At 37.7% G+C, this 18,246-nt stretch overlaps 2 protein-coding genes across 2 annotated transcripts; both read left to right on the top strand.

Moving 5' to 3' along the window:
• The first annotated feature begins 1,842 nt into the window (after window positions 1–1,842).
• Window positions 1,843–5,699, top strand: LOC135652680 (arsenate reductase 2.2-like). Its single transcript, XM_065173815.1, has 3 exons — window positions 1,843–2,003; window positions 2,095–2,233; window positions 5,239–5,699. The coding sequence occupies exons 1-3, from the start codon at window positions 1,921–1,923 to the stop codon at window positions 5,407–5,409; spliced, it is 393 nt and encodes a 130-aa protein (XP_065029887.1). The 5' UTR covers window positions 1,843–1,920; the 3' UTR covers window positions 5,410–5,699.
• A 1,242-nt stretch (window positions 5,700–6,941) lies between these two features.
• On the top strand, window positions 6,942–17,481 carry LOC135653355 (general transcription and DNA repair factor IIH helicase subunit XPD-like). The gene is made up of 12 exons (XM_065175249.1): window positions 6,942–7,869; window positions 8,556–8,638; window positions 8,730–9,133; window positions 9,219–9,412; window positions 9,752–9,932; window positions 10,001–10,125; window positions 12,312–12,401; window positions 12,805–12,883; window positions 12,963–13,039; window positions 15,642–15,750; window positions 16,371–16,544; window positions 17,233–17,481. The coding sequence occupies exons 1-11, from the start codon at window positions 7,046–7,048 to the stop codon at window positions 16,482–16,484; spliced, it is 2,280 nt and encodes a 759-aa protein (XP_065031321.1). The 5' UTR covers window positions 6,942–7,045; the 3' UTR covers window positions 16,485–16,544; window positions 17,233–17,481.
• Window positions 17,482–18,246: the final 765 nt, after the last annotated feature.

Here is an 18,246-nt window from a genome sequence, read left to right as displayed (position 1 = left end):
TGATAGCCAACCTTATAAAGGTAATTGAGTGTCAACAAAGGATCATCCACTCTCGATATCACAAGAGAAATATCTTGTGTGTACTTAAACAAAATTTCTAGCGAGGGTCGTTCAGATTAAGATAGAAGAAGTTCTTCGGAAGAATCCGATTAGAGTGAGACTCGGACAAGGTTCTGTATGGGTATGATATTACCATGCTTGATATGCAGTATCTGAGATTTTAGATTTATGAGGAACTATAGATACATGGTAACTGAGGATAGACAGTTCCGATGGATTAGATCCCTTATACCATTTGAGGACTATGACATAGTGGCCTAGTACATCCATAGTTAATGAGTCAAGTGAATTATTATGGAGATAATAATTCACTATATTAAAGGGAGTTTTGAGTCAGAAGAAGTTCTAACATGATCGACTCATGGAGAGTCACACATATGATGGATGTTGTAACGAATAGAGGTGCGAATATGAGATATCCGAGCATTTTGGATCCTATGGATAAGATCAAATTGGATAACTGGATAGATATCCAAGATCTAATATGGATAAGATCCATTAAGGGTTGCTTACACCTCTATAAATAGGAGGAACCTCACGGCTAGAACTTCTGGTGGTCGCGCCTCTTATTCTCCTCAGCCTCCTCTCCTTTTCCTTGGATTCGGAAGTGGAGAGGGTGATCCTATAATGATATGAGGAGCATCGTTACTGCGTCTACCATATGGATCACTACTAGAATGGAGTACGTAAGTTCTCCTTCATTCTCTCTATTGGACCTGAAAATTAATATGTGGTTTTCAGTTTTGTGGTTTTCTCATGCACTAATCGTCGCACAAAACCTATGAAGAGGAACTTTGAGTCATGTGAGTTGAGGCATGTGAGTCAAGACAAAATGTGCCAAAGGCATATGAATCGAGAAAACCCAACCTGTGCCAAGATGAACTCCCTAGAGTGTAGGCATAGGGGAAATGTGCTTGAAGCATGTTAGTTGGGAAAACCCGACCCTCGCCAAGATGAATCTGTTATGATAAAGACGTAAGACGAAATGCACATAAGGTGTGTGAGTCGGGAAAACTCGACCCACACCAAGATGAATATGCTACGGTGGAGACGGTGGAGACACATGATGAAATGTACCCGAGACATATGAATTAGAAAATTTTGACCCTCGCCAAAATGAATCCATTACGATTGAGGTAAAAGGCAAAGTATGCATGAGGCATGTGGATTGAGAAAACTTGACCCGTGCTAACATGTCTTTTTAATGTTACAAAGGGGCAGGTTGACAATAGGTTTGTCGGATAAATTAAACATCACACCCCTCTAATAAGAATCCCGAAATATATATTGGGGGAGACAAATGATAGAAAATACATTAACAATCGATCATCATCCGATATATAATCATTATTGTGAAAGAAAGAGCTCCAAGTCACCCTCCATCAAAATTTAATATATATATATATATATATATATAATATTTAAAATAAAAATAAGAAACCATTTTTAGTATGATATGATAATTATTTCTAAAATAAATTTATTTAATTAATTTTCTAATTTTTGTTCCATCCTGCATCATTCTTTTCTATTTCATATTTTTAAGAAGTATCAACAAAAAAAAAAATCCCAATCATTATTTAGAAATTATTCACCACGACCCTCCAATTTTTTGTGACCACAACATTATGTGAAGGAATTCTTTATTTACAAAACCAAAGTTTATTATATTGGACGAAGATATTCTATGAAACAAAAAATAAGAACACTTTAAGCTGTTCTTTTTTCAAGGGGTATTTCCAATCTGCACGAATCTCAAAGCGTGACGGACCTCCAGTTCTTGATGAATCCCGAGCCACCCAAGAAAGCCCCCAGCAAGAGAGAGAGAGAGAGAGAGAGAGAGCGAGCGAGGGAGAGAGGATGGCGAGGAGCCTCACATACATCACGGCCTCTCAGCTCATCGCCATCGCTCGCAATCCCCGCGTGGCCATCGTCGACGTCAGGTAGGTGGCGTTAAACAAACACGGTGGATGATAACGTGATCCGTCTTGGCGGATCGTGGAATGGTTGACTCCTCCATGGGTGTCGGCGCAGGGACGAGGAGAGGAGCTACGACGCCCACATCGCGGGGTCGCTTCACTACGCCAGCGACACCTTCGGGGAGCGAATGCCTGACCTGCTGCAGGCTGTCAAGGGCAAGGACACCCTTGTCTTCCACTGCGCCCTCAGCAAGGTTGTCTTTTCCGCCCTTCACCTTTGCCCTCTTTCTCGCTTGTTTGGTCGCTGGAAGCCTGTGCGTCCGTTTGATTTCTTCGATTTGATTTGGTCCAGCGATTTGATGGCCGGCACAGAGGCTCCTCGAATTGGGCCGTCTTGATCTTGCTATGAGCTGTGATTAAGATCGAACAGCTGAAAAGCTAATTTGGTTGATGAGGAATCAAAAGGGATGAGTGATTGGGGATTTTGATTTCTGTTTGGGAGTTGTTTCTGGCCAGCTTACTGATTCAGATTTCTGGGCCTTTTTTCTATATTAGCTTTTAGCGTTGGAAGTGCTACATCTTGCTTAGGCAAAATGATGCTCTGGTATGTTGCTTTAGGGTTCTATAGAGTAGGTTCATTGGTTGAAAGGTATTGCGGCGTCTGTTTGGTGCTGGAAGAAGAGAAACATGGCCTAAAGATTAAATTGTTAAACTATTTTATTACTGTCATTCAATCTAAAAGCTGAAACTATTAGATGAGATAAAAATATATTCATTTATATTCTTAACACTCTCCCTCACGTTTAGTGCAGGTGGACTAGCCCAAGTCCAACACATAGAACTTGTATGGGTCATGAATTACCCAATATATCTTCTTATGGTATTAAAACAGGCCGTTTATTTTACCTAGTGTTTGATTCACGCATAAATGAGTAGTTGTGTAATGTTTGTTCATCTTTTTCTTGCACCCAAATGCGTCAAACCTAACCCAACTTGCATGTGAGAGGGGATCTCAGGGTTTAAGTTTATGTTAGGCTTTTTTCTAGCAATTTAAGCTTTTGGATCTAGTGGTCATCCTATCAAAAAAACTTATGATAGATCATTTTTTTATTTGCTCTCATTTTAATGATTAGTGGATAAGCCTTGGTGCCCATGTAAGGGTGCTTTTCTGTGACCTAAAGTGATAAAGGTTTGCATCATGGAAACAACCTCTTTTTTTTACTCTTCTGAGCATATTGGGTGGTGTCTCGTGCATTAGGCTGTACTTTCATATCCTTTTAGTGATTACGAACTCAACCTAGTCCACATTCTAAAAAAATTGTGTAGTTGGACTTCAAATCTGTTTTCAAGCCTAAGCACATCCATGTGCAAACAAGGAAATCGATGGGCAGAAAAACTTAGTGGTCCTTGCCTAACCTATTTACACACTTTTGTTACAGAATGAATTTAAATATTGGAGCGTACTCTAGTAAAAACTGCTGTAAGCATTAACAAAATTTAAAATTCTTAATACGGATGCCTGTAGTTTTCATGATGCCGCTAGGTTTCACAGGGTTTGATAGTATCATCTCTGGTTCAATGGTTTGCAGGTCTGCTTATTTGCATTCATTGCATTTGAATTTTCTATTGGCTTTATATTCACAAATTAAACAATTTGTATCATTCTTAACTGGTGTTATGCTTTCTCTGATTTGTTTCAAATAGTTAAGAATGATGCATCTATGGCAACATGTCATGCATCGGGTTATCAGCATTCTGCTGAAGTTATTGCAGACTTTCCATATATTCGATCTTAAATGGATTGCATACTTAGGTGTAGTTGCTTTGTAACTGATTATTGTTCCCTTTCCATTATTATTCAAAAAACTTTATGCTAAATCTATAGCACTTGTGTAGTGTTATTTCTATGTTAGATGGCACTTACTCTGGCTATTAGGTATTATGAAATGACAAACTAGTCCCTTATAATGAGATCACATCAAGTGGTATGAAGCTCTTTTTCTTCATGATGTCTTAGTCATGCTTACCTTATCGGCGGAGAAGCCCTTCACGTTCATATGAATAATCGCAATTGAACTTATGACATAAAAATGGGAAAATCTGTGCTGCTAAGCTTGCTTTTGAAGTTTCTTTATGAAAGAGATTGCTCAACTCTGTTGTGCCCTACTACTGCATCAGTGATAGCCAAAACTTCTTCATTTATATAATTAAGAACTTTGCTTACATGTCCTTCACCTATTGTTGTCAACTTGACCAAACTGTCATTTAGTCCAATTATCAAGAACTATATACATGTGGAGATTTTCTTGGAATTGTTGGTTGCCTAAATGTCTTTGTCTGCTGCTCCAGTCTATGTTCTTCACCTATGGTTGTTAACTTGTCCAAACCATCATAGTCTAATTATCAACATGTTTTTTTTTTTTTTGGTAAGTAATTATCAACATGTTGAGTTTCTCTTGGAATTGCTGGTCGGCCTAAATGTCTTTCTTCTGTATAGTCTATTATACTCATTCTCTCTAGTTGAAAGAATTGACACTTGCATTTAGTCTAACCATTAAGATATTTTGCTCAACACCTTTTTAGCACACGGACAAATAACTAGCATTATAATTGTTTAACAAGATGAAGAGATTGATGGATACTTGAAATAGCAATGGTTGTCAGTACTCAGGAGCCTTGTGTGATAGTACCTTCAAGTTAAAAATAATTTAATTAGACGGTTGTTTGATAAAAAATGCTCTAAGGGTATGAGTGTTGGACCATTAAGAAACGAAATATATAAAAATTTTGCATTATTGAGATAAGAATATTGAGGTGGATGTGCGGAATTACTAAGAAAGATAAGAAAAGAAATATTTTCATTCGTGAACAATTAAATATTACTTCGATAAAATGAAATATTTTGCTTCGATGTTTGTTTAAAAGCATAATGTAACTGCTTATATACCTCAATACGATAAAGGTTTAAGTAGCAGACCATTAATAGTTGAGATTTTACGATTTTGTCGTTGTTTTTGTTCTTCTTAGCTACTGTTGCAACTTATCTTGATATTTAACATTCTCATTGTTGTTCTTAGAATCTGAATTATTTCATATACCCGATTACCATTCACAAACGATGTTTTCTTTGAGCATTTAAATCCTTTACTTGGATAAGCTGCACTTATTTGTGTTAAATGTGGAAATTCTACATTGGTTCTTCTGATTGTGTCAATCGAAGTTGCTAGATCTCATGTGCTTTAGTATTATGATTTTGCAGGTGCGTGGGCCATCCTGTGCGCACATGTTTCTGGACTATTTAACGGAGGTGAAGGAAGATGCAGGAATCAACAAGGTTATGGTTCTGGAACGCGGCTTCAATGGATGGCATGCTTCTGGCCGACCTGTCTGTCGCTGCACCAATGCTCCTTGCACCAGTGACAGCACCTAAACAGTAGGTGCAGAATCACTATAGTATATAATAAACATAAAAAATCTCCATCAAGGCCATGCAAACTATCATCAAAGACCGGAATGCAGATTGAGCTGCTGAAATAATTCTTGTTCTCTATATATATTTGGGAAACAGACAATTGTATTTTTTTCGCTTTATGGCAATGAGGCTCATTTGATCGGTGCGCGATGTTGTGCCAAAATATTTTGTTCAAGCCTCCATTATTACTTGAAAGTTTTGTTATAGATGCACTAATCTAATACTAGTCTCACATCAGTGATCTCCAATGATGGTTTGACTGCTCTTTATTTCCTGAGAAGCTGTTCATATGGTGATCTTCTACTTAATGGATTGAACTTTTTTTGGCTTTCCAAAATTTCAATAAAACTAGCTTACATTGATTATTGTCTTTATATCCAACAGCAAAAGTGATATTCCAACAATTTGTAGTTACATTAAATCTCTAAAGCTCACTATAAATATAGCTGTATCAAGGAAAGATTGTTCCTTACTGGATTTGAACTAATGCAACTATTATAATCCATGAGATATGAGTATAACAACATCAATTCGCCTGTCATCAGCCATTTAACTCCAACACATCAGACCTTAACAATCTTAAGCTTGAGATGCTTAGTAAGACAATGTTACAACACTTTATTCATATTAAGAAAAATCATTAAACTTTAATATTACGCTTTTAAACAAACATCTAAGCAAAGTATCAACTGAATATAATTATCTAAAATAAATTAAATATGCCTTTTTTTTATTATAAAAAGAACCTTTAACGTAATTTTATCATCCATTAATCAATTTCAAAATATCTAATTCGTATATATTTTTATGATACTATGTTGTACATGTATATATAAAATGATTAAGATTGTGATATTTGTACTTATTTTTGATAGATTATCGTTTTTTAAAAAAGGATATAAATTACTTCAAAAGCATATTACAAATTATCTATTTCTAGGAATGAAATTATTAACTAAAAATTTAGATATAAGATATGATATAGTTATTAATAAAAGATTTAGTTAATAGTTCACTGTATCAACTATTATTAGATATAAGATATGATAATTTATCTTCCTTAAGATTAACAAAAGTGTTTAATATGCAGACCATAATTCAATTATTATTTAAAATGCTAATTAAAAAAATAATTTCCAGTCACAAGAGGCAAAAAATTAATGTCTAATATTTAATTAGTGTAAAAGGAGAAACATTAAAAATGAAATGATAAGAGTGATTGATTATGTTGGATGGTAAAACTTAGATTCCATTCCATATTGCAAAACATCAATAAATAAACATAGAAAAAAGAAAATAAATGTCGAAAGAGTGTTCTTCATTATATCTAACTTGATGAGTACAAAGAGCTTTAGATTCATAGAGAAAGTGAGCTAATTCTTAAGCAACCAAAATATAATGTGAATGTTTCGGGTTTGATGGGGTCGAACCGTTTCTATCGCGGCTCAAAAGAAACTGGGCCGGCCAGTTCTCTCTCAACCCTAATTAAGCCGCTCGCGGCATCACCGAGAAGCAATTAGCACGGTCGTGGTGGGAGAGGGGAAGCGGAGAGGAGGGGGAAGCAAAAGCAACAGCAGCAGCAGCAGCAGCAGCCATGAAATTCCAGATCGAGGATGTGACGGTGTACTTCCCCTACGAGCACATCTACCCGGAGCAGTACGAGTACATGGTGGAGCTGAAGCGCGCTCTGGACGCGCGTGGTCACTGCCTCCTCGAGATGCCCACCGGCACCGGCAAGACCGTCGCCCTCCTCTCCCTCATCACCAGCTATTCCCTCTCCCGCGCCGGCGACCGCCCGCTGAAGCTCCTCTACTGCACCCGCACCGTCCACGAGATGGAGAAGACCCTTGCCGAGCTTCGCCTCCTCCTCTCCCACGTTCCCCCGGACCTCCGCCGCTCCCTCCTCGCCCTAGGCCTCTCCTCCCGCAAGAACCTATGCATCAACCCCACCATCGTCTCCGCTGCCTCCCGAGACTCCGTCGACTCCGCCTGCCGCCGCCTCACCGCCAGCTGGGTCCGCGCCGCAGCCGCCGAGGACCCCGCCGTCCCCACCTGCTCCTTCTTCGAGGGCTTCGACCGCGCCGCCTCTTCATCCAATGCCTCCGTCATGCTCCCCCCCGGGGTGTACACGCTCCAGGATCTCCGCGCCTTCGGCAGGGACAAGGGCTGGTGCCCCTACTTCCTCGCCCGGCAGACCATACGCTATGCCAATATCGTGGTCTACAGCTACCAGTATTTGCTCGACCCTAAGGTCGCCAGCATCATCTCCAAAGAGATGCAGAGGGAGTGCGTAGTCGTGTTCGATGAGGCCCATAACATTGACAATGTGTGTATCGAGGCTCTCAGCGTTAGCATTCGGCGGCAGACACTGGAAGGCGCCACCAGGAATCTCAACCGCATGGTCCAGGAGATCGATAGGTATTCCAAAGTTTCTCTTTCTCGTTTTAATGATTTCCCGCCTCACCGACTATCTACAAGACAGAGTGTATGCTGTGGATGGATTTCATTGAGCACGTAATATGATTATTTGGAAGATGAAAAAGGAGTTTGTTAAGTGACAAAATGATGTAAACATGGATTCCACCATAGTAATAAAAAAAGAAAACACGATCTGAAGAAATTGATTTCTGTTCATTTCATAAAAAAATTCCCTTTCTCCTCTATTATTACATCAACCTCTATTCAATGTTCCTTTCGTTTTTTGTATATATATTTGCCAACCATATCACATTTTATATCACAATATAATAACTTGTCAGAAATTCTAGAGATTTTATTAAATGCTCTGTTAGGGTTTTCTTTGGATTGATGATACATCAATGAGCTTCGGAAAACATTCATTTCCATTTTGTTCACCTCATTTCTTGGTTTTCGTGGATTCCATTCTTAAATTTTAGCAATAATGGGTAGGATGCTGATTGTTGCTTCTTGCTCTGCAGCCCCATTTTTTAGATATAAAAAAATTGATTTCTACCTCTACTGGTCTGAAATCGGGAAAAGAAAAAAAAAGGTTTTGTTCATATTATGTTTGACTGAATTCGTCCCTGCATTGTTTAGACATCAAATTATTACTTGATGAAATGAAAGCTCAATTTGGTAGGAAGGTTCAAGGCGACAGATGCTACCAGACTGCGTACAGAATACAACCGTCTTGTAGAAGGTTTGGCACAAAGAGGAAGTTTACCCAGTATGTATGGTCTTATTGTTCCAAATTCCATCTGATCTATTCTTAGAACTATTGTTAACTGATGGTAATAATATCCCCTCTTTTCCTGAAGTAACTGATGCCTGGCTTGCGAATCCTGCCTTGCCTGATGATATTTTGAAGGAGGCTGTGCCTGGAAATATCAGGAGAGCAGAACATTTCCTCTCTGTTTTAAGAAGACTAGTACAATATCTGAAAGGGCGTTTACAAACTGAAAATGTTGAGACAGAAGGGCCTGTAGCCTTTGTTGCTTCTGTGAATTCCCAGGCTGGAATTGATCAAAAAATGCTTAGATTCTGCTATGATCGCTTGCACTCTCTCATGCTTACGCTTGAAATAACTGACACGGATGAGTTCTTGCACATCCAGACAATTTGTGACTTTGCAACATTAATTGGAACATATACACGAGGCTTTTCAATAATCATCGAACCGTTTGATGAGCGAATGCCTCATATTCCTGATCCTGTGCTGCAGGTGACTAGTTCTTTGGTTTTTGTTTTATTGCATATAACATCTAATGAGTTTTGGCATATTCATCCATCATTATTTGTAATTGCAGCTCAGCTGTCACGATGCTTCACTTGCTATAAAGCCTGTCTTTGAACGCTTCCAGTCAGTTGTAATTACTTCTGGGACTCTAAGCCCAATTGATCTCTACCCTCGTCTTCTGAATTTCAACCCAGTCATAAGTCGAAGTTTTACAATGTCTTTGACAAGAGATTGCATATGTCCGATGGTTCTAACTCGTGGAAGGTATAATTCAATATCCTAATATTATGCTTTGCTATTGACTTGGTCTAATGTGATATTGTGTGAATCAATTGTGCTCTATACTTATCTAAGTATGAAAGTTTGCCTAACTGTTGGCTCCATATGTATATGTGTGTATGTATGTGTATTGATATTGTTCTTTGACAGTACTAAAGAAATTCCCTCTAAAATCACTAATAGTACTTCATCTTCTGTTTTTACATGTTCGGACAGTTTTTATTTGTGACCTTATGACTGGTTGTTTTTGTTGTTGAACATTTTGGATTCTTGCTTTTCTTTGTACAACAAATCCTTACTGTACGTTGATGCTCAATGTTCCAGTGATCAGCTACCTGTAAGCACAAAGTTTGACATGCGTAGTGATCCTGGTGTTGTGAGGAATTATGGACGACTACTGCTGGAAATGGTTGCTGCTGTTCCAGATGGTATTGTCTGTTTCTTTGTCAGTTACTCCTATATGGATGGCATTGTCAACAGTTGGAACGAAATGGGAATATTGCAGGTGATCAATTGACTGTTACAAAACAAAGAACCTCACTAAATAAAATGACTTACAAGTTTCTTCTTCAGGATGTGATGCAACATAAACTAGTTTTCATTGAAACTCAAGATGTAGTAGAGACTACATTAGCTCTCGATAACTATCGAAGGGCTTGTGACTGCGGAAGAGGGGCTGTCTTTTTTTCTGTTGCTAGGTACTTCTAATCTCATGTTCTTTTTTTTTCCCCCAGTGTTTCTGATATACGTCAGCTTTTACAACTGTCTAACCAAGTAGTGAATCCTGGGTGTTCAATCAAGGTTCCGCTAATCCTGTCCTGCAATTTTACATGTGTATCTTGGTATCAACTGGTTCAAGTTGTGGTTTTGTTCTTCTTAAATAAAGGATTGTGCTCATACAAGATGATCATTGATGTATACATTATCTCTTACACATTGAAATAATTGTTTCACTTGCTACAAATCTATTGCATAAAATTTTTTCATTACTTCGTGCACCATATTCTACATGACCATTTAGTGGAACCATGGTGATAGTGAAGTCTGAAATTGTTCATATATATGCATCCTATAAGCATGTTATGATATATAAAATCCATAAGCATTTTCTAGGATAACTGCAGCAAACAAGCCTTGCAACGAGTGAGAGTTTGGAACATAATGTCTATAGTTTATCTCCAATGTAAAAGGAACTGCAAAGTAAATGTTGCTTTTACTTCTTTTATTTCTGGGAAACACATGAAATAAGCACATTAAGATCATGATAAACGTGCCAAAGTAATCAGGAAAATGTATCAGGAAGGTGCTATTTTCTATCTTTGAAATTTGACCATTAATAGACCCATATTGTAGTTTTACCAGCAAACTGAGTATGTGGAATTTTGTAAGGTTATGATCCAATATTCTGATGTATGTTCAAATTTGTAGGCTAACTAGATGTTTTTGAGAGAGAATATTTTGTGCAATACGTATATGCTTGGGCTGAGAGTTGATCCTTTAATCCTTGTACTGTTATGTGTTTTGGGTGGTATGAGGTCCATGTGATGTTGGTTGCAGGTTTAAACTTGTACATGGTAATTTCGGCTTTTTTCATAGCACATTTCTGTATAGGTGTATGAAAGATATCATAAGATAGCTTGCCTAGAACTTGTGTCAAGATAACTTGCTAATTTTAAGCTCTTGAAATGGCTTGAGCTTCGGAAATTTATGGGTTTTGCAGTTTAGTCTTCAAATGAATGTTGATTTCAGTTCATAAACTACAGCATAGTACCAGTGAAGCTTTTGTAAGGTGAGAACAATCGTGTCTACAAGGAAACAGTATGAAGGTTGATACTACTTGGATCCATAGTGTTAGGGACTTGAGAGATCCAAAGAAATATGCTTGCCTGTACGTAGGCTTTAATAAGGACCTGTTAGTCGATAGCCACCAATTGCAGAGACTCTAATGCTGAGAGAGATTCTAGACAGTTGGTATATGAGATAGGACATCTTGCCTTCAATTACATATCAAGATAACTTGCCTTTTCTCGGTTCTTGATGTGTCTTCAGTTTTGAGCTTGTTCAAAGTTTTAGCAGTTTGGCTTGTAGTTGAATGTTGATTCTGGGTCATAAACTAGAACTCAACTTTCAGTGAATCTTTTATTAGGTGAGAGCAATTATGGTGATGGGGCAACAATGTGAATAAGCTTTCTTGACACTGCTTAGATGCATAGTGTTGGATATTTAATAAAGATTGAAGGAAAGATATTTATTGGATATTTAGAATAAGAAGTTAGCTGATAGCTGCATCTGTGGAAACTTTAACGCTGAGAGGAACTCTAGGAGGTTGCTGAGTGAACAAATAGCTTCTAGTACATTACAAATTCAATTATGATCATAAAGTACACTAGCTGAAGAGAAGGGTTAATAAAACTTTGATATTCTAAAATGATGATTGATTGTAGTTGGGATTTTTCAGCTATTGGTGTTCTTGTGGAACAAATAATAAAGATGGATTAGACAGGGGTTGTTTGTAGTTAACACTTAAGATAGGGATCTCTACAAAAGCCAAAACCTTAGTTTAGAACTTTTTTGCTCCAATTATTTGGCTAACTTTTAAGCCCAATCTACCTGGTTACGAGTAGAAACTGAATGAATTAGATTGGAGCCAAATGAAGCCGTAGTAATTGTGGTAGTTTTTTTAACTCCTTTGTGGCTAAAACCTAGTCACTTTACTGGATCTTTGAGATCAATATTGCTGATATTTCGTAATTATCTGATTAAGATCTTTGCATGATATGTTTTTCTTTTTTTAATGTGTTGTGCAAGCTTGTTGATATGTGTATGGAAGCTCAACATCAAGAGTTGGCTTCATCTGCTTCTGAGGACAAATGCTGTTTTGCAGGGGCAAGGTGGCGGAAGGTATAGACTTTGATCGTCATTATGGCAGACTTGTTATCATGTTTGGGGTTCCTTTCCAGTACACACTTAGCAGGTAATCTTTAGTTTTAATTTCATACTACTACCTGATATTAACCTTAGCCAACAAGCCTAATCACTTTAGTGGGTAGGGAGAGAACTAATACTTTAGTGTATTCATGTCACCAAGACCATGCCTCTTAGATAGCCCGATGGGATTTTGTATTTCTAAATTTGTTGAATGAACATTTATGTCAACAAAGGAACAAAAAATATTAATGGTGTTTTATCTCTGTGGCACATGTAGCAAGCCAAGGGTTGAAGGAAACAGTCTCTTATTTCTTATTCACTACATGGGCTTTGTGTAGTATCAATTTTTTAACTTGCCATATAATCATGTCTGATTATTATATTCTTGATTTCTGTTAGTTTGGTGTTGTCTAGGGATTTATACAGCTCCTTCTTTTTTTCTATTACAGGATTTTGCTAGCTAGGTTAGAGTATTTGCGGGAGACCTTTCAGATAAAAGAGGGTGATTTTCTCACTTTTGACGCATTGGTATGTCCATCTTGATCCTTTGTCCAGGCCTATTCTGAGAAACACTATAGTAATTAGGTTGCATTGTGTCTTGGAACAGAGGCAAGCTGCACAATGTGTTGGCCGTGTAATTCGTTCTAAAGCAGATTATGGGATGATGATATTTGCTGACAAAAGGTATTATATCTCATTTGGTTTTTCGATTAATTTCTTTAATTTTTTATAGTTTTAGATTGTGTGAAAATGCTAAAAAGAATAAAGTAGAAAAGTCGAATACAGAATAGAAGGAGAAGAGGATTGAAATGAAAGAAGAGGTACTTGAAACTAACCAGATAAGGATATATATACCTAGAATTACTCCTGTTTTCTTAATTGGACTTTTAGTAGATTCATAATTCTGGAACAAAAATACCTCAGAACAAGCATCTCAATCGTAGTAGACTCATGATTCACTCGAACAAATTTAAACTTTTTTGGACATTGTGACTCAGCGATTTAAAAAGGCGCTCGGGCGCTTGCCTAAGCTCTTAAGCGAGGCGAGACGAGGCCCAAGCGCCTCGTTTAAAGGCCAGGCGATGCGCTTCAATGAGGCGTTGCTGGGCGCCCACCTTAGCCTAGCTACTGGGTGCTTCGGGCAAGCGCCCGGTTGATATAAGGCGACCAAATTGCTTAAATTTACGTTAGTTGATTCGATTGCACCAACTAATGCACGTAGTTATATCAGCGCATGACCCCGACTCCCAACCCTACGCACGCTTCTCTTTTTGTTTCCGCCCTTGATGATTTCTCCCTCTGCGTTCGCCGATTTCTCCCTCTGCCTCCACCGCCAATAGTTTCTCTCGCTGCCTCTGAGTCTTCCTTTGTCACCGATCGAGTCTCCTCAGCTTTCGCTGTTGTCCGTTGTCTGTCATTGCTATCCGCTACTGCTATCGCTGTCCACTGCCTGTTGCTATCCACGACACGACTCTGTTGCTGTCTATAACCTGCAACACAACTTCTCACCGTCGGCTTCTTCAGTCTCTACTCTTCCTTATTGCTGTTAACAGTGAATATACTGTTAACAGTAGATTATTAATTAGTGTTCAAAATAATCTTTATTTATTAGATCAATAATATACTATTTAGATTTTAACAATGCTAATATTTGTTTTTAATTTAATATCATATTTTTATTTAAATAATTCTATTTATTAATTATATTATATATTTTAATATTTTAATATTTTAGGGCGTCTCGTTCAGGCGAGTGCCTAGCGCCTCAAGAGTTTTGGGACCTTGGCGCCTAGCGCTTTTTAAATCACTGTTATGACTTTATGTGTTCGAGATTGGGGAATCAAAGAAGCATTATCATGATATAGTCTTGACTTCGAGATATCAGAGACTTCAAAATGAGGAATAGAAATCCAGTGGGAGTGAGCCAAACAAGTTGAGACAGCTAGATATCTCTTGGCATGTTTTCCGCCCGGCGAAAAACACAGGTTGTCATGAGTTTAATAAACATATGTGTACATTATGCTATAAGTAAGAAAATCACCTTTATTCCTCCATAAGTAAGAAAATCAGTTGGAGAGTTGATGATTGTTGCCAACTGGTAAATTTATGTGGCTAAATTAGGCTTTTTTTGTCCCACTGCACTGCACCAGTTGCTCTGACTGTGGCGGTGAGAAAAAAATAAGCAGCCGGAACTGTAAAAGAGTATTCTTCTTTTGTAGATTCAGTTGGTTAGGAGAAAATTTTATTTTGTGGAAAACAGACACCAATGGTTGGTAGACTTTCCTAAAGAGACAGGGCTTGACACCTCTCTTCTAAAGAAAGCAAGTTTCTCATACTAGGACTCCTAGTATCTCCATGAGAAGCGCTTAATTATGCATACACATCGAAGTTCAATAGTTTGCTTGGTTAACTAGATACTTGAGAAAGGTTTTTTCCAGTTATTGGTTACACAGCACTGGCTCCTTGTGCGACCATTGGGACTATTAAACACCCACTTGGAACTGTGATGTTGCGTATCCTGGAGAATAATTTCAGAAAATCTAGTTTTGAGTTTTGACACTATTTTTCATATCGATCTGAATTTGCTTCCAAATTCAAAAGATTAAATATGTTCTCTCTATGAAAAGAAAACATATATTGTCAAGGTTGGCTTGCTTAATTCCTTGGTTTTTTTAAAGTTTGGAAAAAAGAAAATAAAAGGTTTTTCTAAGTTATCTTATTAGACAGAGTGATGACGTATGACTGATTTTTCTTGTAGGAAACTAGACTTCATTTCTTCCTTCCTTTTTCTATATTTCTTGTTAACTGACTTCTACTTTCCTTTTCTATTATTATATGGCCATTGCTATTCCTGCTTCCTGAAGTATACCTGCTATTATGTTCAGAGGCCCTTTCCACTTATCACATGCACTCATGTATACATTCATAGGCTGCAGGATAACTCCTTGTGATGTCTACTTAATGAATATTCTATTGGTAAACCAGTTTTATCAGTTTTCTACACTCGTATGTGCATTTGATTTATGCATGATTTATATAGTGATTTTCATTATAAAAAAAAAAATGTTACATTTGTCTGGTCACATCATCTCAAGTGGAAATAACAAGACTCAGGATTTGTCTTTCTTACTGGGGCGACCTATGGGAGTTCTTCAAGAGCATAGCATATGCCTATAATCATTCATATTTTAGTTTGACGACAATTAGTGGCTCTGATTCATATATCTGAAATGTTTTCTAGATTTCTTACTAGCAGATTAACATATCTTAATCTTTCTTTGTGCAGATATAGTCGTCATGACAAACGCTCTAAGTTACCTGGATGGATACTGTCACATCTACGTGATGCACACCTCAACCTAAGCACAGACATGGCTTTGCATATAGCACGAGAGGTATGTTACTGATTTGATATGTTCTCCAGTATTTGCTTTTGAAGGTATTTTCTTTTTCCCAGGGATATGGGTGGAGAATTGTCTCCTGTGATTTGATAGTTGTACTTGAGAAACTTTTTATTCATTGCATGAGTGGAAAACTGTCACCTTTATTGTTGTACTTGTGAACCCTTATAGATAATGTCTTCTGCAGTTCTATGTATGTTCCTGCATTTTCCCATAATGTATCAAGTGTTTTAGCACCGATCTTGGGTTCTGATTTTCTTAAACAAATCTTTGAATTTTATGTGCCAGCTTAGAAATTTCTACAATTAAGAAGACATTATTGATAGCATGATAAGCTTAAATATGATTAGCCATGGTATTGGCAGTATTCACTAATTATCCTCCATGTTGGAGGTCCTTAATATCAGTTCTATTTGATCTAAAATCAAATTCACCGTCATTAATGTTCAGTCCTAAGTAATAACTCTTCAGTTGTGGTTAGTTTTTTGTAGCTGATTCACTAGAAAGATTATATATGTTTATTCTTGCATGAGGAAACATAGTTCAATACTACATTTATTCAGCCTTTTAACTAGAATCTCATAGTGTTCAATTTGGTCTTTGCGTTGTTGTAGTTCCTTCGGAGGATGGCCCAGCCCTATGATAAGGCAGGCAGTGGTGGCAAGAAGACTCTCCTTACACAAGAAGATATAGAGAGAATGTCAGGTGATGCCATGGAGTTGTTCTGAGAGTATAAGGTCATGCCATCATCCATGGACACTTGGGTTCAGCTCTTTAAAAGGCCAGCGGTAGACTTCGTATCCCCCACTTTATTCTCGTTTTATATACATACAAGTTTATCTATTGCTTTTAATTGTGATATGATCCAACTTCAAAGTTGAACTAATAATTTATTTCTCTAATTTACTTTGTGTCTGATCTCAGTCTCCTTTGTACACTAAATTCATATGCCAAGCTCACTAGACGGCACATATTGAGAAGAGTCTAATGATCCGCTACGTTGTGCTTTTTGCCCCTTGAAAATAAGTAAGGTTTGTTAAGATTTGATGAAAAATAGCTACTGAGATGCCGGATTTCGACTTGGGCTTATGTTGATGAACCCCCTCTAATTAGAAGCCACTCAACAGCTTGATTAGCTTTTAAAATCTCTGAGAATAATCAACAACTTTCACAATATTCTCGACGGTCGAAGAAATCTGATTTAATACGCACAATAGATATTAATCTGATTTGTAGATTACATATTAATTACTCAAAACCTCTAACATACCATATGTGCATCACAGCAGAAACATTTGTGACACTAGAAAATTAGTATTTATTCATATACACCATTTAGTTAGGTTTTGTGTATTATCAACTAAACCATGGTTAAGTCGGCAACTGTGCATGTCAAATATACTTGAAACTTGGTTTAATTATCATTTCCGTCTTTCATATCGTTGTGACTTCAAATTTATCATCTCAAATTTGCAGAATTTTGTTTGAATTCTTGTGCATACCCTGCAAATCTAGCAGTGCTTGGAGATCCTTTTGCCGAAGAGCTGCTGCTGCTGCCAAGCTCGAGGCAAGAGGAGCAACTGAGGCCACGTCCATTTTGGGTGAACAAAGAACACATACCTTGTCATGAATCTTCATGTTTATCGGCCATATGGACATGAATTCTGAGAATTGAACTAACATTCATATCGTCACAGAAATTTGGTATACTAATTGGTTTTGGTAGATTTGCGAGACTTTTTAGCTGATATCAAGCATACATTTGCAATCATCATAAAAGAAAACAGAAATGAAAGCCCATGCTATATGTTTTAGAAGAAAGAAATGGATGAAAACAAGAACGTAATCTGTCTCACGCTCGCTGCTAACATCGTAGCGGGTCTCATGCTGGATTTCTTGCTTGCTTTGTTGTCTCCTGTTCCTGATCGCATCAATATATTCCTACTTTGATGTGACTGAACAGATCCGTGGGGAATGCAGAAATGCATGATGATGAACATGGAGTGCACGAATCCTGAGGAGCTACGTTAGATGCGTGAGCCTGTTGCAAAAGCAGACGAAACATTGTATGATTGGCATCTCCGTTACGAGTATTTGGCGCATATCACGAATCTTGACGCAACATGAAATCGTCCATGAAAGCAATCCTACTATTATTCTTATTGTTGTAGATCATAGTTCAACTAATTTTTATGTGCACGAATTTTGACGCACACGTGCGGTCGTCCATCAAAGTAGAACTCTCATCCAACACTCCTGCTACTATCACTGCTGCTAGTATTTATGTGCACGAATATTGACGCACACGTGAAGTCGTCCATCAAAGTCATATATTATTATTATTATTATTATTATTATAGTAGATCATAGTTCAACAAAACATGCACGAATTTTGACGCGCACGTGCGGTTGTCCATCAAACTAAACTCGCTGTCCGTGGGACAATGGAGTCGCCATCACGAATCACGTCTCGTTGTGCGGGAGAGCACG

This window comes from Musa acuminata, chromosome BXJ3-11 (genome assembly GCF_036884655.1).
Source record: "Musa acuminata AAA Group cultivar baxijiao chromosome BXJ3-11, Cavendish_Baxijiao_AAA, whole genome shotgun sequence".
Taxonomy (NCBI): domain Eukaryota; kingdom Viridiplantae; phylum Streptophyta; class Magnoliopsida; order Zingiberales; family Musaceae; genus Musa; species Musa acuminata.
This window is presented reverse-complemented; position numbering and strand designations above follow the sequence as displayed.

Coding starts and splice junctions, on each gene's coding strand:
- LOC135652680 (XM_065173815.1), top strand. CDS start 1,921: ATGGCGAGGAGCCTCACATACATCACGGCCTCTCAGCTCATCGCCATC. Junction 2,004..2,094: donor GTGGCCATCGTCGACGTCAG/GTAGGTGGCGTT, acceptor GTGTCGGCGCAG/GGACGAGGAGAGGAGCTACG. Junction 2,234..5,238: donor TCCACTGCGCCCTCAGCAAG/GTTGTCTTTTCC, acceptor ATGATTTTGCAG/GTGCGTGGGCCATCCTGTGC.
- LOC135653355 (XM_065175249.1), top strand. CDS start 7,046: ATGAAATTCCAGATCGAGGATGTGACGGTGTACTTCCCCTACGAGCAC. Junction 8,639..8,729: donor ACAAAGAGGAAGTTTACCCA/GTATGTATGGTC, acceptor CTTTTCCTGAAG/TAACTGATGCCTGGCTTGCG. Junction 9,134..9,218: donor TTCCTGATCCTGTGCTGCAG/GTGACTAGTTCT, acceptor TTGTAATTGCAG/CTCAGCTGTCACGATGCTTC.